At 39.7% G+C, this 23,149-nt stretch overlaps 1 protein-coding gene and 1 long non-coding RNA gene across 3 annotated transcripts in view; one reads left to right on the top strand and one right to left on the bottom strand.

Annotated features, from left to right (window-relative positions):
• tex2 (testis expressed 2) overlaps positions 1-22,724 on the bottom strand; it is a 30,122-nt gene extending 7,398 nt beyond the window's left edge. The window contains exons 1-9 of one of the 2 annotated variants that reach the window (XM_058375922.1): positions 22,507-22,724; positions 18,920-19,008; positions 8,743-10,366; positions 6,547-6,747; positions 6,032-6,341; positions 5,275-5,510; positions 3,821-3,964; positions 3,635-3,734; positions 1,118-1,238 (exon numbers count right to left, since the gene is read on the bottom strand). In XM_058375922.1, the coding sequence (XP_058231905.1) occupies positions 1,118-1,238; positions 3,635-3,734; positions 3,821-3,964; positions 5,275-5,510; positions 6,032-6,341; positions 6,547-6,747; positions 8,743-10,341 (2,711 nt within the window). In that variant the 5' untranslated portion in view covers positions 10,342-10,366; positions 18,920-19,008; positions 22,507-22,724. Of the gene's footprint in view, positions 1-1,117; positions 1,239-3,634; positions 3,735-3,820; positions 3,965-5,274; positions 5,511-6,031; positions 6,342-6,546; positions 6,748-8,742; positions 10,367-18,919; positions 19,009-22,295; positions 22,486-22,506 lie in introns of those variants that run through there. The other variant, XM_058375930.1, reaches the window with a different exon arrangement.
• On the top strand, positions 1,234-19,072 carry LOC131344035 (uncharacterized). Its single transcript, XR_009203275.1, has 3 exons — positions 1,234-1,544; positions 2,405-2,521; positions 18,808-19,072. It is a non-coding gene; the product is annotated as an uncharacterized LOC131344035 (long non-coding RNA).
• Positions 22,725-23,149: the final 425 nt, after the last annotated feature.

The following is a 23,149-nucleotide window of genomic DNA, read 5'->3' as shown; positions in this document are numbered from 1 at the left end:
ACCAGTGCACAAAGCAAGGTCCATAAAGACATGGATGACAGAGTCTGGTGTGGATGAACTTGACTGGCCTGCACAGAGTCCTGACCTCAACCCGACAGAACACCTTTGGGATGAATTAGAGCGGAGACTGAGAGCCAGGCCTTCTCGTACAACATCAGGGTGTGACCTCACAAATGCGCTTCTGGAAGAATGGTCAAAAATAAACACCCATAAACACACTCCTAAACCTTGTGGACAGCCTTCCCAGAAGAGTTGAAGCTGTTATAGCTGCAAAGGGTGGACCAACGTCATATTGAACCCTATGGATTAGGAATGGGATGTCAAGTTCATATGCGAGTCAAGGCAGGTGAGCGAATACTTTTGGCAATATAGTGTATGTATTTTATTTGCCATTTCCTTTTCTGGCTCTGGATCCATTTGCTAAATATGCTTGATTAGTGCACACATCTGGACCTTCTGTTCAGTAGCTTGCAGCTATATTATCCCAGGCTGTACAGCAGAAGCATGGATAATAAGCAAATAGACAGTATATAATCCAGGGCTGCTACATATTTCACTGCTGATTTCCAAGCATTTCAGGGTACAGTGTTACACCATCTTTGTCATGGTTATAGCTTATATTATTAATTGTTGCTGAATCATTTTGAAAACTGAGATATCAGGAGAGGGGCAGAGCCCAGGCTTGACTCACCATCAGAGGAACAGATCCATCATGTCCATACGGGGCAGGAAAGAAAAAGGAGAGAGAAAGGCAATAAAGATACATGAACAAAAACATTAGGTAAATGCAAAACATTTAGATTAAGGCAGACTAATGCGGTAGATTTGTATGATTTATGGTATGATTTATTAAGGCCTTGTCTATTTTGAAGGGTGTGTAAAACTAGGGAGAAGGAAACACACACACACACACAATATCAAAAGCTAAGATATGAAAAGCAGATTTTCATAATATTGTCTAAAATAAAAATAATTAATAATAATTTCATAGTATTGACCCTTTTAAACATATGAGTACTTTTTGTTTATTTTCCCCACATATTCAGTGCTAACTGTATAGTCACATAACATCTACAATATATGTGATTTTTTTTACATGCCTTTCCATGTTCCTTACCCCTCTTTTCCTTGTTCTCCAATGCTCTCTCCCTCCTTCCCAAGCCTGGCCAGATTCATCTTCGTCTCCAGAGTCATCAGGAAAGATCCAGTGTAAGAGATCTCCAAGTCAAACCATAGACCTACAGGGGAATGACAAATAATCACCAAGTGCACCCATGCTGCAATTTCTTTTGTAATTTCCATCCCACCGGCTCTGTTGCATCTGTGATCATCTGTGACAATCACTGTCACAGTGATTGTCAAAGGAGAGAGTAATGTCAGAGAGATTATCAATGATGATCATGAGCTCCTGCTTATAGGGCAAACGCTATTATCTTCTCTTGTGCCACTTAAAACATTTTTGCCATGTGACTGTATCATCACAAGTATCAGCAGTGCAGCAATGGTACAAAGAAAGGCATGCATCACGACTCTTCTCTTTTCAGGTAAGTGGTGAGCTGAGTCACTGGGTCTTCAAACAACATCTAAAGACCTACCTCTTCCTGATGTATGTCCTGAAACTATAACTTTAATTTGAAAAAAAAAAAAAAGTGTTGTCTGTGTGCTTAGGTATACTTAGTCTGTGACATAGTGAAACAGGATGTATAGAAATACTTCTCTATTTCTGAAACTTGCTCTGTATAAGGACGTCTGCCAAATGCTATAAATGTAAATAAGAAGACTACAGTCGATGCATATTGATTGATAAAGCTATTGAAGATACAAGCTCGGCCTGCTACTCTACTACATTTATTCTTGCAGCTACAAGTAGAGGCTATGCTATTGAGACATCACACTGGTGCTCCCCTGGGTCTGTTCTAACTGTGGCAATGCTTCACCCCCCTGAGCCTGTAAAATGTCAGCTCTGAGCCAGTCAGAATGGATTCTTTGATCTCTGTGGGCTGTTTCATGGACAGCGAGAGATAAATTCACCAGCCCAGCAGGAGCATAGCTACAGCCTCTCACATTCTCTGTATAGGTGGGAAGTGCCCACTGCAGGACACGGTCACAGTCTAATCCAGCCATAAAGGACACTGTTAAGGGCTACTTTTCAGAATGATTTCATTTAACCAAGGTTGTATGAGTCATACAGCAGTATAGATTTAGACTGCAATACAAAATGTTCTTATTTACTGTCATCCTCAGATTCTCTATTTTATCTGGTTTTAAAGTTAAAATAGAAATAATTCCACATATACTAAAATAATCTAATCCCAAGTAACTAAATAGCCAATAAGTACTTGTTCAACAGCATGAATCTGAAAGGCAGACATTAATGCACTGTTCAAATATATTGTTTTAATAGTGACAACTGATTTAAAGGGAGTTGCTGGCAAAGCAGATGCAAAATGCAGATGAAGAACAACCCTGCATGAACAGCTGAAATGCCACCATCAGCTTATTAGAGGGCCGAGGACCAAAGGTGAGTATAGGCACCCTATACTGATTGTATGTTTTTCTTTTTCTTCTTCTGGTAGCGTATGACTGCGCATAGTATGCTTTGTACTTTATGAAATGATTGCCACAGAGGACAGTCTCAGCTACCTTCAAACAAAGTTGGACAAATGTAAATATCAAGCAATGCTGTTGATTTTTAATATACGGTATGGTCTGCCCATTAAAAACTTAATGGCAAAGCTGCCAAACAGGAAGTGAGGCATGAGTGCATATCTCAGCAAACCTATGCTTTATCTAGACAAGATTTGGTGAATCCATGAAGGACCTCATCAAAGCAATTTCAAAAACCTTTTCTAATGTCACCTCTAGGTGATGCTGTAATTCATAAATATGTCTCAAATATCAAATACAAAATCTTGTTTGTAATTAATTCTCTTAAAGATTCCAACAGATTTGCGATTTGAGACAGACCTGAACAAAATGTGTTACTCAGATTTTTGATATAATGAATGGTTTGTCCATAAAACACAAATAAATGTGACTATGAAGCTGCCAAATAGGAAGTTAGGGGAATATCTCTGCAAACTTATGACATATTTCAACCAATCTTTGTGGATCCCTGGTAAACATTGTGATGCATTCTAACCAAATTTGTAGATAATGAAAGGATGTAACCTTAAGGTGAGATGTCTCAGCTTCTGCTTGATGTTTTTTCCCTTTAAATATCCTTATATCCCTATAAATATCCCTTTAAATGTTAGAGCCAACACTGCTGGTCCCAGTGGTCTTTTTCCATCGCTAATGAGTGGGGACAGAAAGTGCTTGGCCCCCTAAATTGCAGTTAGCAGTTATGTCTTTAAATATGCTCTCTTCCTTAGTTAAAACTACCAAAAAAACTAGATTGCTCATATACATTAGTTTAACCTTCTTGATATCAGCATTAATTAATTGTTCTGGCACTAGGGAAATAAACCTATTGATTCTCATGTACCAAATACCTGTACATGATAGATTAGTATGATCTTTGCACATTGCAGTTGGTCAGGAACATGAAAAGCTGCATTAATATGAACCGTACAAACCGTACAATCCATACAAATTTATCTAGAGTGGAATCAAGCTCAAATGAAAAGCTTACCTTGATGGTCCACTGATGGTTTGGAGGCCTTAAGAATCTTGGGAATGGCCATACCCATGTCCAGTTCAGTCAGTGTCAGCTCATTCATAAAGTATGGCAGCTTTAATGTTAAAATACCAGTTTTAAAATACCATCAAATCATTTAAATGGCTAAAGAAAATCAGGAATAACTTTTGAAAAACATACCCGGATCTTACTCAGCTTCATTTGGATCTTTTTGGAGACCATATCAGCCCAGTACTTCTCCCTGAGGAAGTCCCAGAAGATGCGGCCCAGTAGGGCGTTGACCCAGGCCTCAGACTCAGCCTCTGTGCCTGGAACTGCTGGGAACTGGAAACAAGCCCAGACAGAGATCCTGAACAGTGCTTGCAGAACAAACTAGATTAGTTGACACATTAAAATATCACATCACGAACTGAATAAATAATACTGAAAGCTTTGGGCAGTGAGTCATCTCTACTACAATGGTGTCACTGTACAGTCCCTTCAGGAGTTTGCAGAGTATTCTGTTGATTGTTGCAGCTAAAAATGCAGCCAAAAAAGTGTGATGCAGCTTACAACTTGTTTTAGTTTGTGCTTTTTTGTGAAAACGACTTGAATTGGCAACATTGCAAGCACAGGATACTTCTTTAAAACTTTTACTAGTGAAGACGCATGTAATTGCTTTCTATGATGCCTGTACTCATGTTTCACACATGTGGATCGAAGATTGGCTGAATGTGTGTTGTGATATGAATTTTGAAATATTGCAAGCTCCTCTGGATATCAGAGAGTTTGCTTGAATTTGTGTTCACTTTTGCGATCACAGAATTTAGACATGCTGGAGGGACTGTCTGTAAAGAATGTTCAGGATTGTGTAAATTATATATATTCGAATGAGCTGGTTTGGGCCAAGGTCTTTAACAGAGAACTAAGGAGCACCAGATCCAGGCTTTAGTTAATGTTTGTTTGATAACTACCAAGAAAAGATATGTACATACAGTCAATATAAAATGCATACACACCCCTGTTAAAAACGCAGGTTTTTGTGACAAAGATAAAGCATGTCAGATTTATTTCCATCTTTAATAGTATGTAGCAACTGTGCAAACGGGGGTGTGGTCGAGCGCCAGTTTGTCAACAGAGGGCGGAGCCTAGAGAAGTGAGTGGTAAGGTTAACCCAAAATTATTTTAGTGACTGCTCTCTGTTGTAGTGAGCTGAGGACGGATAAAAGAGGGAGAGATGAGAGCCAGGGAGAGGGGAAAAGAGAGAGAGCGAGACAGAGAGAGAGAGAGGGAGAGAGAGAGAGAGAGAAAGAGAAAGAGAGAGAAAGCAGCGCGAGTGAGCAAGCACACACTGAAAAGTGAAGTAAAAAGTAAAGCGCATTTTGAGTTTCCCAAACCAGCCTCCAGTTTCCTCTTTCCTAAACCCAATGAAAACGCTACAGGAACCAAATAAAATTCAAAACAGGAATAGAAAACGTCTAGACTTCATGTTAGAAAGAATATATTTCTGCAGTTGTATGACTGGCTTGCAAGCTTGGATTGCGTTTGTGAACAAGACAGAACCCATAAATGCTAAAAAAAAAAAAAAAAAAAAAATGCAATCATTTGGATTAATTGAACACTGAAATGAAATTGTAGTACGAGGTAATCAGTACCTTCGTTACGTTCCTCGGACTGCTGTCAGTACTGTGAAGAGGGCTGGGATTTGGACTCCCTGAAGAGTGGCTGATATATTTAGCCATGTAGACGTTGTAGTCCAGTACTTTTTGTTTGACATCTTTCTGCCGTGGTTTAGACTGTAGCACGTCATCTAGACTGCCCTGACTACTGCTGCAGCTGTGAGACAAAGCGCCTGCTTGGCTGCTCCCACTGCTGTAGGAAGGGAGGCAAGCTGTGGATGAAGAGAACATCAAAACTTATGTATATAATCCAGACAAGCATAATGGAAAAGAACAGAGAATACTCCATTACGTCTATAGAATTAATCAACAATATTGTAGCTTGATATATTACTTCAGCATTATCAGGGCCGTTTCTTTCTATAAGTGGTATAAGCAGTTGCTTAGGATTATTAAAACAGAAACTGAAAAAACATATTTTACTGTAATTTGCAATTTGTTTACAGAGAAGACTCCAAGGTCCTTGTGGTGTGAAAAATAACAGAAACTGCATTTTACACGGCTAATTTTCAAGATGTGGCGATCAGCCAAAAATTAAACCTAAAATATAAAGGTGCATTTGTAAATGTTAATACATTTGATTTACTTGATTTCTTCCTTCTAACTAGCAAGTAACAATAGTTAAAGAGTATGCAGTATCTTGTTTAATTGTTTTTAGATGAAGTTGTTGCCCCAAATTTTTAAAATCGGCCCTAAGCATGATTGTGAACATTCACTCAAGCTCCAGTCTTACATGCAAGCAGGTCAGTGGGTTTCTTGATCTCAGCTTTGAGCCTGGAGGCTAGCAGCATTCTCCTGAACCATTCTTCTTTCTCTCTTCCTGTCCTCCCGAACAGGTACAGGACAGGCTCTGTGGAGCGCTTTGTTTCCTCGCTACCCCCTACCCCCTCAGTCCTTTCACCTGAAGCCAGGATTTTCTCTTCCTCCGCTTCAGTTTGGTCTCTCTTCGACATGAAGTCATCCTGTTTGGCCAGCTCAATGCAAATGGGATACTTTTTGTTCCACACACGTTTTCTGGCCAGGCTGTGGGGCACCAGGTAGATCTGTGGGAACAAGTGCAATTAGTTTTTCTTACCATCATATCAGTAGTGTGTTTGTATGTGAAGAACAAGCAGCTGGGATAATATATGGTGCTAATGTTATATTATTTGCTTCATCTGAATAACAAATGAAAGTTCTTAATATGGTTTCTTTTAAAAGGAAGGACCAGGGCCATTAGCTGCACAGAATGTGACACTGGTGTCCCACCTTGCTGTTGGTCAGGTCGTAGATCTTCTGGCTGATGTACGTGATGTCAGGTTTGGGTTCACTGAAGGTGGCACGGCGGGGAATATTGCGGTTGGGTTTGGACAGACGCAGCACAGAGCCTTCAAGACGCACATATACTGAATGGGTTAGGGTCGCGTGGTACGTCTCTGGGTCGTAGCTGTAAATCTCGTTCATCCAACCCTTGACGTAGCAAAGATCACAAAAAAATGGAGTTTAGTCAACATCTAGGAATTGACTTTGTTTATGTTTAGACTGTTGAAATGAGATCAGATTTGTGCATTTAGATGAGGCTGTTAATAGAAAATAGTGCATAAATCTCTATTTCCTCATTTCTTTTCGGAAATCAGATTAGACACTAATATGTTAAAAAGGTAGTTCTGATTTTCAGGCATATGCCTTTTCCCTTTTTAAGCCTTCATTTACTTGAATTGCTGTTGTGTTAGATACCACTTCAGTGCTGAAACATTGTACTGACATTACTACACTATTCTAGAGTTAACGTCAAACTAACATATTGCACCTTTACTGATCTTAATGACTGTTTAATGGATGAACCTTTTTAGTCAATTTACAGTCAACTGTTGAAGTGAAAGTAGAACAGTTCGAGTGGCAATAAAAGGGGGAAAAAACATGTAAATCATGTAAAACGTACACAAAACAAAAGAGAAGAGATATGCAACATCATGAGAGATAAGATGAGATAAGATGAGATAAGATGAGATAAGATAAGATAAGATAAGATAAGATAAGATAAGATAAGATAAGATAAGATAAGATAAGATAAGATAAGATAAGATAAGATACTTTATTCGTCACACAATGGGAAAATTTGCATTGTGACCAAGCACAGTAAATGCAGCTAAAGAAAAAGATCAAGATATAGAAATATAAAATTAAAAATATAATAATTGAATATATGAATAGCATGGTGGTGTTGATGGTGGTATTAGCATTAAGGCTGACAGTTTTGGACCCTAATCTGTTTGAGCAGAGTATACAGATGAGGAGGTGAGAAAGCTGGAAATACTAAAGTATTAAAGTACTGCAGCATCACTCTTTAAATGCAGAGATGAAGCTAGAGCTAATTTCCACTGGCAGCAGTTGGAAGCAGGGAAGTGTGGAAATGGAAGTGAAAATAGACCAGATGTTTAAAAGTCGATTCAGAATTGAATTACAAAACAAATCTGATAATAATGAAGATCAATGGTAAGGATACTAATTGTTAGGATTATTATATCAGTATAAACACAATAAGAGAGTAGTATTTTTGAGTCACTTCCCAAACAAAACAGCTCACAAACTTGAAAAGAAAGCCATTAGGAGAGACACATGACATGACACCAGTGCTGAATAATGTACATTATCAGCATTGCATCATTTCTGTAGAAATGGTCATTAGGCTCTGGAGGAGCAATGAACAAAAAGAAAGGGAAGTATTACATATGAAGATAAATGCAAGGTTGAAAAAAAAGGTAATAGCACTGACAGAGACATTGTTGTCTGCTTGCTACCTTTTCCCAGTGGTAGAAAGCATCAAGAATACTACTGCATACACTACAACCAGTACAACTGCCATACAACCGTCATGAACAGGGCTTCAAATGGCAAACACCCAAAACCACATCCTGGATTTGCCAGAGCAACTGAGAGTGAGAGGAGGATGGTGCAGAAACTCCTCAGCATCATGGAAACAGTCCTCAAACACCATACACCACAGGAGACCTTTTCTCCCACTGGTAAATCAGACTGTACAACTCTTCCCCTTTTCTCAGTAAGAGTATAATTTACAAATTATCAACTAAGAATATTTTTATTTCCATTTTACTTTCACATAATAAACACAACTAGACAAATGCAAACAAATGATTCAAAGCACAGACACCTTCAAAATTAAGGAAATTAAACATTTCTGTGCTTAAACAAAGTAAAAAGTATTAAACTAAAGACATTCAGTATTTGTTGTGGCAACATTATTATTATTTTTTTCAATTTAGTTGTCTCTGGTAAAATTTGCAGTTTTATAAGAAAATTAGCTGGTACAGTTTTTTGGAGTGTCTTGGAATCTGCCACAGTTGACAGTCACACTTCTTTTGGGCAGGCAAAATTTAGCCTTTATTCATTGTGCTGTTAACATCCTGAAGGTAAAATCAGACACAATATAGTACCAGGACCTACCTTATAGATGATTGGCTCTTTGATGTCTAGTGGAACCCCATTCCAGCGTTCTCTCTTACATCGTCTGAAGTGAGGACCCCAAGAAGAACCACGAGGAGCTGACAACCACACCACCAGTATTGCTAGCATGAAGCCTGCAGCTACTCCAAGCAAAACACCACCTATGTACGTGGGCAACGGCAAAACAAAGTAGCCATACACAACAGAAATGAGCAGGAGAAGTCCATTATGTGGTATGGTCGGAGGGACCTCTTCCTCGTCCTCATCTTCTTCCTCCTCACCCCCCTCAGTTGGTTCTTCACTGCATGCTGTGCTACCCCGTTGGAGTTGGGTGGAGGTGCCAAAGTCACCATCTGCTTCCGTGTCTGTGCAGAGCTCGAAATCTTCACTGTAAAGCTCACAGAACTCTTCATCTTCCTGCCTGGCCAGGACTGACATAAAGCACCTGTCAAGGCCTAGTGAAGGTGACTTGGGTATAACCGGAACATTGGTGGCTATCCCTGGTGGACTTTCTCCCTCCAAGTCATCTTCCTCTTTGATGCAATAGTCAGTTTTGCTTTCCAAGTGGCCATTGAGGGCTGTAAGACTACAGAGCTCTGAGGCGCTAGATGAGAGACTTTTGGGATGTTGGGGCCCCCATGATGTTCCAGTCACTGAACCTCCACTAGCAGTACTTCCTCCTTCTTCACCAATAATCTTGCTAAGCAGCTGTAGGGGTTCACACATTACCTCGGAGAGGCGCCGCTTGGTATCTTCAATACGTGCTTCAACTTCCTGTACCTTGAAGAATGAACGCCCATCGGGTGAAGCAATGGGAGAAGATGGCGCTGTTTTGGAGTCACCACTGGCATTGGTTGGGACACGAGGTTGGGTAAAAGGTTTGAAAAGGTGCAGGTTGCGACGGGAATCAAGAGGCCGGTGTGATGGGGCTTCCTGTTCAGGACGGGCCGTGTCAGTGGACAAAGACTTGACTAGAGTCTTCATCAGATGTCGGTGTCGCATAGTCTGTGGGGCAGTGGCTGAAGGGATGCCTTCACGAGGCTCCACTTCAGTGGAGAGAGACCTCACAAGGCTGAGGAATGGCTTTGAGTGCACAGCTGTGGACTTGACTGGTGATGAAGTGGAAGAGGCAGAATAAGTGGCAGGTGGTGGGAGTTGGGACCAGTGCTCTGAGGGCCAGGAGGAGCTAGCAGGGCTATAAACGGAGGAGGAGCCAAGGCTGGTGAATGTTGGTTGGATGGCTAAAGCTGAGCTTTGCGTATGGGTGACTGCAGAAGATGATGTTATAGTAGAAGACGCAGAGGGCACCCTTGAACCCGTACCTGTTCCTTCGAACAGCAACTCCTCGCTGGCCTCCAAAGCTGTGACTATGCCCTGATCATCAACATCCACAGCAGATGTGGACATGGCCAATTTGTAGAGCTCTTCATCCTCTTCTTCCTCCTCCTTGCCCTGGGTTGAGAAATGGATGGTGATTGTGTCACGGGAGAGTGAGCGCTGCACATGTAGTTTTGGACCTGAGGACGACCGGAGGAATGAGGATGGCGAGGAAGGCAGGTGGCTGGGTGTGTCCACATTGCTGCCTCCCTGACTGGTCATGGCAGCACTCCAGAAGGCTCAGAGCCTGTGGACAAAAGAAAAATAGCCATTTGAAAACAAATTTAAAGTCCTGGCAGGTATCACAAATACCACCAGCTGTAGCAAGCTAACAATCTTACAATCTTACACAGTGATTTATACGGAGCTCAAAACAGCAAGCCAATTTTCTTAATTAACAGACCCCATAATAGACAAAGCCCAAAACTACAACACTGAAAATGACAAGAAAACATTTTCGCCAACCTAATGAACAAAAAGCTGGAAGAGGCACTGAGGCCAAGACTCCAAATGGTGAACCCTGAGCCTCTCATCCATCACAGTTAATCAGAATAGATGGCTGTGTGATCTACTGTTCTCAACACTAGACACAGTATGCCTGAAAAACTGAATAAAGGGAACCCAAGAAGGCCTAGTTACACACAACAATCATGTAATAGTATTAAAGTGCCACAAGTTAGTCGTAGTCTAGTTATAGTTGTAGCCTATTCTGTAATCTAGTCCTGAACTCACATTTTTGACTAACCCAAATCTACAGCATTAATGAAACCTTATTTTGTTGAAATGGACATTAGACAAAAAAAGCAAATACAGTTTATGATAATATTTCTGAGATTTTTTTCATTAAATTCAATAGGGTTTTCTTGGATATCTAAGATAAGATAAGATTAAATGAAACAGGAGCTATTTTGTTGTCAATGTGTGAAAGAGATACTATCAAATGATAGAAAATTGGAAAAGAGGAAAAAAGGAAAAGAAATGGTTCAAAATGGAAAACTGATCTGGAAGATTGGCCATAGTCATTCACCTCATTTTTCTCTCTTTTAAAATAAAACAAAAAAATGCAACTTGTTGTGTTACAAAGAAACCGGTAAAGTTTCTCCTAAAGTGGAAATCTCATTAAATTCAATATTTAATCGTCATTCAGTTTAAATTAAAAGTGCTCCTGGTGGTCCACAGGCCACAGGTTCGAGGCACAGGTTCGATTTCCGGGCAGGGCGCTAACCCAGCCACTGAAGAGATAACTCTCAGTGTCGGTCCCAAGCCCAGATTAAATGGGAAGGTTGCATCAGGAAGGACATCCGGAGTAAAACCTGTTTCAAACTGAAACATGCAGACCAAATGATCTGCTGTGGCGACCCCGAACAGGGAGCAGCCAAAAGAACACCACCACCATTCAGTTTAATTAAAGATGGATTGAATTGTATAAGTGCTGAGATGTATTATGCACACATACATACATACATACATACATACATATATACACAGACTGGCTATGCACTTTATTAGAATATTATATTTATGCAGTTATCTAATCAGCCATTCATGTGATCATCATAAAGATACAGGGCAAAAGCTTCAGTTAAATGTTCACATCGAACATGAGACAGAAAAAATAAAAAAGTATGGTATGTTTCTGTGTAAACCCTAGAGAAAATCCCAGGCGATCTTCAGTTTTTGAAATACTCAAACCAGCCCATCTGGCTCAAAAACTTTTTCCCATTCTGGTGTTGACATGAACTGAAGCCTCTTATCCTGAATCTGCATGGTTTTATGTATTTTTAATGCTGCCACATGATTGGCAGGTTGTGTAACCACATAAATGTTCAGGTTTACAGGTGCTCCTAATAAAGTGAACATTTATACATTTATATACCATGTGTTGCACACTGCACACTATACATAATTCAAACAAAATAACCATATAACCCTGTGTAATACAAAAGATGTCAGGTGGTAGCATCCAGTGAATAGTGTGATGGCATTGCCAATAAGGTGCAGAAAAAATGTCTGGTCAATGTGTGGAGTGAGAACTGAGTGGGATGGTGAAGGCGTGAGTGGGACTGTTTATAAAGTTTCTAGGAATACATGCAAGCACATTCTTATGCACTGAACCTGGACCTGATGCACTGGTATTGTCTGCCAGATGGCAGCAGTGAGAACCATGGTTTGGGTTTCCTTAAGAAAGTAAGATTGGAAGGTTGGAAGCCAACTTCAGTTATATACTGAACTGTTCATACCAGCATCAGCACAACTTTTTTTGCTTGAAAGTGCTGAGGTTCCCATACCAGGACCATATCCACCCAGTCAAGGCTTGTTTGATGGCAAAGGTTGTTGAATGCAGAATATGAAGATGCAAGGCTACATCTTCATTACATATTCAGGGTGCACAGTCCATATAAAGTCCTCAGTGAAATTTACAAGAAGAAACATAAAGCTGCTGGTAGTCTCATTGCCATTACCTGCTTATGATTAGGGGTTAAGGCAACAGGGAACGTGATTTAGGTCAGTCTTACTACACAAAGAAGTTGCTTCTTCCTCTGTAAATTAGCAGACAGAATGTTCTGGATTCTGGATTCATTCTACGGCTATCATCATGAATTACATCATCAATAAAGATTAGCGTGCCTTTTCCAGAAGCAGTCATGCAAGCCCAAGCCATGACACTACCATCTACAGTGCTTGAGCGATGAGCTCAATGTTTTAGATCATGAACAGATCCTTTCTTTCTTTTTACATTTTGTTGGAAAATAATATCTAATATCCATGCAGAATTGGCCCTGTTTTCTGTATGTCAGTGCTGGGGTTGATCAGAATTCCTTTAGGAGCAGGTAAACTGCTGTAAAGCCATTTTACAGCAATTCAAAGATCACCAATGTGATTTATCAAGAAGAAATTGTCACATGGGCCTAGAAATCAATTCAAAAATTGTTCAGTGATGTCTGTAGAAATAACAAGGGTGCATTTCACATTCGAAATGACAAAAGCTGTAGGAGAAATAGATCTACATAGAGGTATAGAGTACCTAGGCCACTGGCCCACAGAATCCACGGTGTGTGTGTGTGTGTGTGGGAGGTAGACACAGTTGGGCAGATAGACTGTCCACAGGAGCAGTTACTACAGGCACTAAAGCAGCACAATAACACCCACATACACACCCACAGGAGTATGAGTGAGTTGTTCTACATGTAAGCAGATGGAGTTCTATAGGAGAAATACACCACAAAAACAAAATCTGCATAGGAAGTCTCCATTTCTGTGGAGTGAGATGCAGTAAATAGATACTGATACCTGTGATTCAGCATATGCTAAGAATAGAATTGGGCTATAGAAAGAAGATAAAGTGGCCATGCAGAGAGGCTAGCACCTTAATCAGAAAACGTGGGCGAGTTAAAAAAAATTGGAAAGAATAAATCAGCATGAAAAAGATCAACAGAATGATGACGCAGATAATCAGAGGAGCAGGATAAACAAACCACAGGCACTAGCCTTCTCCCTCTGTCTCCTTTTCTATGAAATATCAATTTAAAAGACAATTCATGCAAAGCCTGATAAACAGACAACAGAGCCTGACCTACATCAAATTATTACTAAATTATGCATTCATAATATTTCCAACATTTTGATATGAACTGCTCAGGATTAGTGTTGAAACATCAACCACCCTCACACAAAGCTTCAATATTTTACACATAGTACATGTGCATCCACATGTGAAAGACCTGGTCATGATTTTAGATAACAAAAAGATATGGTCTGCCACTGAATTTGCTTTAGATGTAACTGTCCACAGTAGAGGTTAATAGCTCATATGAAAATAGACACTTTGGGCTTTAAGAATTTGCAGATAATTATATTGTAGTAATTGTATGTGGTGTTTTGCTATCACAAAAGTTTTAATTGTGCTATCTCTTTTATCTCTGTAACAATGTTATAGTGGAGAGGTGTGAATTGTTTGTAGTAGAGAGACCCCAATGATCTTTTCAGCTGTTCTTACAATCTGCTGTAGGGTCTTGTGGTCAGATTCAGTGGTGCAGTTCCAGTTACCACATGTTATGACAGCAGGTCAGGAAGCTCTCTACTGTCCCTCTGTAGAAGGTGGTAAGGATGGGCAGTGGATGTTGGCTCTTTTTAGCCTAGCTAGGAAATGGAGGTGCTGATGGGTCTTCTTGGCTAGGCAGGGAATGTTGAGAGTCCAGGAGGGGTCCTCTGTCATGTGCACACCAAGAAACTTTTGACTCTCTTCACATGTGTTCCACTGATGTTCAGTGCAGAGTGGTCTAAACGGGTCCTTCTGAAGTCAACAATCACCTCTTTACTCTTACCGGCATTAAGTGATTATTGTCTCGACACAATTCTAAAAGCTGGTTTGGTTCATCTCCTCTCTGTCTGATGAATCATTGTTGCCCACAATTGTAGTGTCATCAGCAAACTTGATAATGTGATCTGGACTGGATTTTGAAGCACCATCATGAGTCAGCACTGTAAACAGCAGTGGACTGAGCACACCGCCCTGAGGAGCACCAATGTTCAGTATGGTGGTGCTGGAGGTAGAGTTGCTGATCCTGACAGACTGGGGTTTCCCAGCCAGTAGCAAAGGGAGGTGTTCAGACTCAGCAGGCTCAGCTTTGTGACCATTTTCTTAGGAATGATTGCTTGTATGCTACACTGATGTCTATGTACAGTATGTTTTGTCCTTTTTGTTTAAATTGTTCAGAGAAGGGTGTATGGTAACAAATATGGTGTCTTCTGTTGAGAGGTTGAGGTGGTAGGCGTACTGAAATGGATCTAGTGTAGTGGGAGGACTGCTCTTTATCTGTTTCATGACTAGCTGCTTAAAACATATAATAATAAAAGATGTGGAGTGCAACTGGCCAGTAGATATGCAGGCAAGACACAGCTGATTTCTTCAGCTCAGGGGTGATGCTAGTCATCTTAAAGCACACAACTGCTTAACTCAAAGAGCTCTCAAAGGGAAGATGTTTGTGGACATCTGCAAGCTGCAGTGGTTGCCCCTACTCACATTGTTTTTCTGCGTTTTGAACTGTGAGTAGAAATTGTTCAGTGCATCTAGGAGTCTGTGAGGTCCTTACTGCCTTCCCACATGTGTTTTGTGTTCTGGGTATTTAGAAAGTGACCATTGAATTTCTTCCTTCATAGTTATGCTACAGCGATTGGCTCTTGTTGTGCAGAGGACTGTCTTGTCATAAGACATGTAGTCAGTGTCTTGGGTTTCAGCAAGCACATTTCAATAGTCATCCACAGTTTCTGGCTTTCACATGTGGTGATGGTCTTGAAGGAAGTCACATCATCTATGTTCTTGCTGAGGGAGCCAGTCACTGATACTGTGTAATCCTCCAAATCTGTGGTGGTATATAGAAGCCTCTCTGAACATATGGCATTCTGTGTGTTCAAAGCAGTCCTGAAGTGCTTAGCTGGCTCCCTCCAACCAGGTTCTCACCTGTTTCTAAAGCAATCTGGCACGTTTCAGAGGTGGTCTATAGGCTGGGATTAGCATGACAGACACAAGGTCCGAGCAGCCAAGGTGGGGGCAGCCTACAGCCTTGTATGCACTGTGAATGTTCTTGTAAACAATTCCCCCTAACTCTAGCATAAATTTCCATGAGCCATGAAATTTCTTCAAATATTCTAACATCAAGACTACGGTGTATCTGCTTTTTTTTTTGCAAAAATCTCTGTGGCTGCTCACCTTAATGGGAACAATTTGGAAAGTGGCCTCCACACCATTAAGCACCATGGCTGACACTAATTTAAGCCCAATGCAGTATCTACGCTTCTTCTATGCAAAGATGGAGGCATGAAAGAACAATACTCGCCAACCTGAGCATGATCTGGCAAATCATCTCAAACTATGCAGTTCACTAATGCAATTCAACTCAGTTTCTAGTCATAACTGTGCCATGAGAGCATATTTAACTCCCTGCAGATCATCATCCATTAGTAGGCCTATTATACATGGGTACAATGAAAAAGGCATATTTAGCAATCAGTATAGGAGGCGGATGTTGATAGTTAAGCATTCATCATAGCTGTGAGAGCTCTTTAATAGCTGCCTGGGGAGCTGTGCTCAGGTATGGTTCAATAGTGTAATGCCCTTAACCAGGAAGCTTTGAACTATTCTAGGAAATTCTCATTGAAATTGTAAGCACATATATTAGTAGCACACTCCACATAGAAGAAATAAAAAGCAGTATGGTTTATTTATAGCCTCGTTCCATGAAGGATATCGGTACACCTAGTGTGCTGAGATTTATGGCCATACAGGCAAACCAAAATGCAAATTACTAACCCCCAAATGCATGGAAACTTAATCATCTATTTGGTTTGCAAACACTAGAAGTCTTTTTCTATACTTTCAAATTACATATTTAAAACATCATATATCTAAACAGAAGGCTATTCTCAATAATAATAATAATAATAATAATAATAATAATAATAATAATAATATCACAGGGTTGCCAGGTTACTGCAACTGTGGACTACCTTTAAGCCAGTATGTTTTTCATTCTCATCGATATTTCTTTTTTGACCATTTTATGACCCTGGTGAAGAAACTATGGAAACAACTGCTTTCATTCAGGCACTTTTGTGATGCAGATCTAGCAAACATCTGAACAGCCAAGATTTTCATTCAGCTTTTGTTTTGTTTGTCTATTCGGCAAAAGAGAGAATTCCATATGAAAAACCTTAGATCACATCTTTTGTGGTATACTACTGGAACTTGTATAGGCCAACAGTTTAAAAAACAAAAAAACAAAACAAGAATAGCAAGCTAGATCAATCCAGTGCGTCATTTTCATCTCCTGAAAGGACACTAAGTCCTTCACTGTCCTTATTAAATCAATGAAATAACCCTTCTCACTCTGTGACATATTATAAATGAGAAAACTCCACTAGAACCCCACAGGCATCCCTATAAAAGACTCGAAAATGTAATTTAACTAGTAAGGCCAATGTACTACTGCTTCTGAGCAGGCAACTAAAAAAGGCTAAGGACACAAGGTTAATCCACTCTCCAAGGTGAATTTCCAGCTCCATGGTCCCGACATCTCGGCTAATTACTAGTAATAAACCGGCTAGGGTTTCCTATAGCAAATGAGAAACGATCTGAGTGCTCAAATGGAAGACAAAGACAATGCACTGACTAAATCACAGTACTGTCACTAAATCCAACAAAACCATCACCTGTCAGTAAATGCAGAATAGTGGCATATGAATAGATCAGGCAGATGAAAAGATCAGGCAGACATTTAAAAAATTCTTACAAACAAGGCAAAGCAAAGTGCCTGAATACCCCTTAGCTGTTATAAAGCCCTGTAAAGCATGTCCTCGAGTGCCTTTTGCTACTATGTACGTAATGAATGGAATAGTATGGAATAAATAATTACATTTATTATTAATAATATTTGTAATAAACAATTCTTCCACCACAAAACGTGGGCCTAGTCCATTAGAAGTACATCTCTGCTAAGCTGCATAATAGGTGATGATCTGGCTGTTAGTTTAATGATTAGGATTACTAAACAATAGAACAATAGCTTAATGATTAAGATTACTGTTTATTTATAAAATGAAGGCCATTTGATGAAAGAGTTCAATAAATAATTTCATATATTATTAATATTCGCAGTAAACAATGCTTCCATTTTTAATGTGCTGCAACTTTATTTGTTCAAATCCCGATGCACAAATACAGAATTCTATTGTTGTGATAAAGGGAAGCTGGGAGGTGTTTTACATGGGGGATGTTGCATATCACCAGAGATAACCAGAGATTGATTACATATAATTATAACTATTCTATCTCTCTGACTGCTTGTCAGGTTACTGAGGAAATGAAAAATGCAAAGTGCTAAACATTTTCTTAAAAGTAATAATGTCCTAAAATTTCATGGATTTAACTATAAATGGTTAAAAGTGTGAGGCGTCGTTCTCTAATAAATGAAAAATAATTGTTGGAAAATCACCATAGTAGGCCAACACAATGAAACTCTGACATACTCAAAATATATTTGGACAGTGACACAATTTGTGTAAATTTGCCACAGTGCAACTGTGGTGAAATGAAGAAACTAGAGGCTGAAAGACCAACAATGAGCAACTGAAAAGTCGGGGAGGAAATTCAATCCTCTCTGATGTCCACTAGTTCCAGACTTCATTGACTGCCCATATAAAGGATTTGCATCCTATTTTATAATTAAGTCAGTTTGTTCAATTTCTTTTGAGCCTGTGAAAATGGAGGATTATGTAAAACATGTCTGTAATTCCTGAATGATTAATGCAATATTATCAAAGCTGACTAGTTTACATCATGATTGCTTTATTTTAAATCCATTGTGACTGTGTAAAGAAGGAAAATTATGTCACTGTCCAAATATCTAGAAACCCAACAACCTCTCTCACTCTTCCTGTAAATATATACATACCACACACACACACACACACACACACACACACACACACATACATATATATAACAAACTGCAGGGTACCTCACTAATAATAGCAGATGCAGTAAAAGGTTTTGAGGACACATTTCAGACAAAAGCCCTTCATCAGCTGTGCAAGCAAAGTGCTTCAGAGACTGTGCATGTTTGTGTGTGTTTGTGTGTGTGGTATGCAGTATAATTGCAAGACCACTAATATATCTTTATGGCACAACAGCAGGAAGCGCAGCAACAGAAGTCACTCAAACCTCAGCATATCAGTCCGGCGATGTGTGGTCAGTCAGGCACCAGATCAATACAGAGTTCAGATTGCTGCCTTGGACACTCACCTTGAGACTTCAGCAGCATTCAATCTGCCCCTGCAACTGTGTCCGCATTGGGCCACAACAGTGTGTCATCCCTCATGGTTTCCACCAACCTGTAAAGCAGCAAAATACAATAACGTAAAGATTGCAACCAAATACACTTAAACACTGAACCTACATACGCAAGCACATATACATGTCAAGACATTAAATACAGCTTTTGGTACATTCTTATGGGGATGCAACTGTTTCAACGTTTCAAAGTACATTAAAATAAAATGATTATAAATAAATGCCAATTACTACAAATTGCGAAATAACAGTTCTTCATACTTCTTTATTGTTTCATATACAGTAAGTATTTAATCAAATTTAAACAGCTAGAATTCTTAAAGCTTACTGAAACACTATTCCAGCATTAACAGCAATGTGAGATGGCTCCTGTCAGCCAAGAATAGGAATCTGTGGCTGCAGTGGGCACAAGCTCAACAAAACTGGACAGCTGGACAGCGATGGATGAAAAAATGTTGCCTGCACTGACTCAGTTTCTGCTGCTACATGCAGATTGTAGGGTCAGAATTTGATGTCAACAAGTTGGGCCTCTCGATACCAGCTGAGCTTCGTTTCAATGTCAAAAACTACACTATATGGAGAAAAGTATGCGGACACCCTTGCTAGTTATCGAGTTTCACCCACCCCCATTGCGAACAGGTGCATAAAATCAAGCACATAGCCATACAACCTCCATCTGTAAACAGTGGCAGCAGAATGGGTCGTAATAAAAAACTTAGGGAATTTAAACATGGCACTCTCATAGGACACCACATTTGCCACAATCAGTTCAAGAAATGTTGTGAAATGCCATTATTGTGCAAATGGAAGCATCCAACAGCAACACCAGCTCAGCCATGAAGCAGTAGACCACACACTCAGAACCACCAAGAGACACCAAGTGCTGAAGCACATAATAGAATCACCTATCCTCTGTTGCATCCCTCACTACAGAGTACCAACTGACTCTGAAAGCAACATCAGCATAAAATGAGAACATGAAAACACTACCTACTGGAATTCACTTCATAGTTCCAACACTAAAGGTTGGTGGAGAAAGGATAATGGTCTGTTTTTCAGGGTTTGGGCTAGGCTTCTTGGTTTCAATGAACTTTCTGTTCCAGCATAACAATGTCCCTGTGCACAAAGCAAGGAACATAAAGACATGGTTTGACAAGTTTGTTGTGGTGGAACATCTGTGGCCTACACAGAGCCTAAACAATAACTTCACTGAATATGTTTGGGGCAAACTGGAGCATCAGATGCAAGGCCGGCCTACATTCAGTGCCTTACCTCACAACTGGTTTTTTTTCCTGACCGAGTGGGCACAGATTTCCACAGACACACTCCACAATCTTGTAAAAGACCTTCCTATAGGAGAGGAGGCTGTTATAGATATAAGCATAAGTCATCTCTATCTGGTTCCATGAACAGGACAGTGACATGACAGCGTAGTTCAATAGCCTTCCCTAGTCACCCTATCTGATTCTAATATTGTACCTTTGGGATGTGGTAGAATAAGTGATCTGCAACATGAATGGGCAGTTGGCAAATCTGCAGGAATTATCTGATGCAATCACATCAACATGGACCAGAATATCAAATAAACAAGTACAAGCCATACTACAAAGTTCTGGGGCTGCTTGTAAGTATAAGTAGCTATTAATTAGCTCAGTATTTAGTTTTGTGTTCCTAGTTTATATGTGTATTGAATCATGCCAATGCTTAACTGATTCAGTGAATGATTCAGATATACATTTTTATTTAGCAATGTGCATGTGTGTGATGATGGCAGAAAAACAGCTACGCTCTACTAAAAGTAGAAGCATTGCACTGGATTTATTTATGTCACCTTAGGCAGAACTTTATTTAGGTCTCTTCACAGACTGGATAAATCGGTGGTTCTCAGACCTTTAGAAAACCACTGCACTTGGTAATTTGCTTGATCACACTCTTCATTCTCCAAATCAGCTAATTACTAAGTCATGCATGAGTTGAATGAGGCATCGTGGAACTAAAAAATGACCACATTTTCTACGATCTTGTTCTGAGGTCTCATAGGACTGTTAGGATAAACAGCACCGTTAGGATAGAAGCACCATGTTTTACAACATGATCCTCAGAGAAATCACTCTGAAAACAACACTTTAAGCAACTTCAGGAAGTAGCACGTCAGTCTGGCTAGAGCTATGAATAATGAACATAGTGTTGTTGTATCATCAGCATTAATAACAGCTTTAGAAACCTTGAATAATGAATACACTTCCTAACGTGTGCAATTAGCACCGGAATATGATCTTCTAAATCAGAGGCTCAAACTTTTTGCAGCCAGAGACCCACAAATCTTCATACATATCGAAATTAAGACAAAATGTCTTCTACAAAATTCATAATTTCTATTATTATATATTTTCTCACATAGACTGTAAGTATGCTTTTGACAAATAAACAATTTACTGAAATCATTCTTATGGCTGGTAAAGAAAGGTGTCGCAAGGTTGCGATGGACTTTGCGAGGAAACTGGGCAAGCGCATCACACACAGCACTGCTTCCGAAATTGGGAGAGACAACTACAGGTGTGTTTACAAAGAAATGACAATCGTCTAGATGATATTTTTTGTAATTAAAGTTACATTTTGCTAAAAAATTAATCATTTCCCCTTTGTATGGAGACTTTTGGGACGCCGTGTATATCCCATCAATCCAGCAGCACAAATTCAGCCCAAGTTCACATTATTTATAGGATACTTTAGAGGTCTGGATTAAACCCATTCAATTAAAGCGAACAGTCAAAGAGGCTAATAACTCAATAACAAATCTAACTTCGATAATGACGATCACAGTGATTAAAAATTTACGGACCACACATAGTCCACTGCTTTAAATCACTGCATTGAAATGAATAAGTAAATAATCAAATGTTATATTTATGATCATTTCTATCTGGACGGGCAGCTGAACGTCTAAATGGGTCTGTGCATAAATAAAAATAAATAAATAAATAAAAAAGAGGCATGGATTACAATCAGAAAAAAAAAAAAAATCAGGGCCTACAGAAGACTCACATTTAATCACAGGAAATAGATCAGCTTGCTGTTTATTTGACCAAAAGGATCCCAGTAATGTTTAATTGTAATCATGTATACCCAATGCATCGCTGCAGGACATAATAACAATAACACCAACATCCGTACCATGTATTAATGTGTGTTTGCATGGGAGACTGGTGTTCTTGTTAAATAATTTATTTAAAGGTCGGAGGTAGCGCTCGAGCTTTGATTTCAACAACCAGAGACATGATCCGCATTGTATTTTTTTTTTTTTCCTTAAAGAGGAATAATAAATTACCCGGATAAACCATGCGGCGATATTGGAAATCAAACACGTCGTTTCTGATTCAGCCGATTAATCAGACTCGTAACGACCACCTTGGAAGAGGATCGATGGATAAAGGAAGGGATGGATGGATAGAGAGATAGATGGATGGATGGATGGATGTATAGATGGATGGATGAATTTCCTATGTGCGCCTGACCACTGGGCGTGAGAGCGATCTCACCATTCGATGTCTTCATCTCGTCTTTTGCGTTTCATAAAAAACTCGTCATGTCGTCTCGTTCACTCCTGTGACATCCGATTCTTCTTCCGTGATTAATCGCGCGTCGTGGCGAAACATTTCTGTGTCCAGAAACGAAATGACAGCAGCTCGAGGAAGCAAAGTCCGACAGAATAAACGGATTGGTTCCTGTAAGGCAAAGCTAATCGAAACAGAGCTCGAGGATGCGAGTGCACCAGTGTTCACACGCTCGACACTCGATTAAGTGCGCAGGGCGTGTGTTTTATTTTGGTGAATGAAGCGCAGTTACAGTGCCCCCTGCTGTCAGGAGTACGGAAAAATCAAGGTCTTTTCTTAATGTTAACATTTGAAATCAAATCTCTGTAAACAGAATAAATTTTTTTTTGTTTTTGTTTTTATTTACGTGATTTTAAGACACAGAAGCATTCAACAGAAAAACACAAAACATTCAACATAACATTGAGATCGAGAACTATTCATGTATTTATCTTTGTGTAAGAGCTTTCCAGTAGGCAGGAGGATGTGATTGAATGTGTGCATATGGTGCCTTATAATGGACCGGCCTCTAATCACAATCAGAATCAGGTTTGTTGGCAAAGTATGTTTTGCACACACAAGAAATTTG

Source organism: Hemibagrus wyckioides, linkage group LG02, assembly GCF_019097595.1.
Source record: "Hemibagrus wyckioides isolate EC202008001 linkage group LG02, SWU_Hwy_1.0, whole genome shotgun sequence".
In the NCBI taxonomy this organism is placed as follows: domain Eukaryota; kingdom Metazoa; phylum Chordata; class Actinopteri; order Siluriformes; family Bagridae; genus Hemibagrus; species Hemibagrus wyckioides.
Note: the sequence above shows the minus strand (reverse complement) of the source record. Positions and strands in the feature narration are given on the sequence as shown.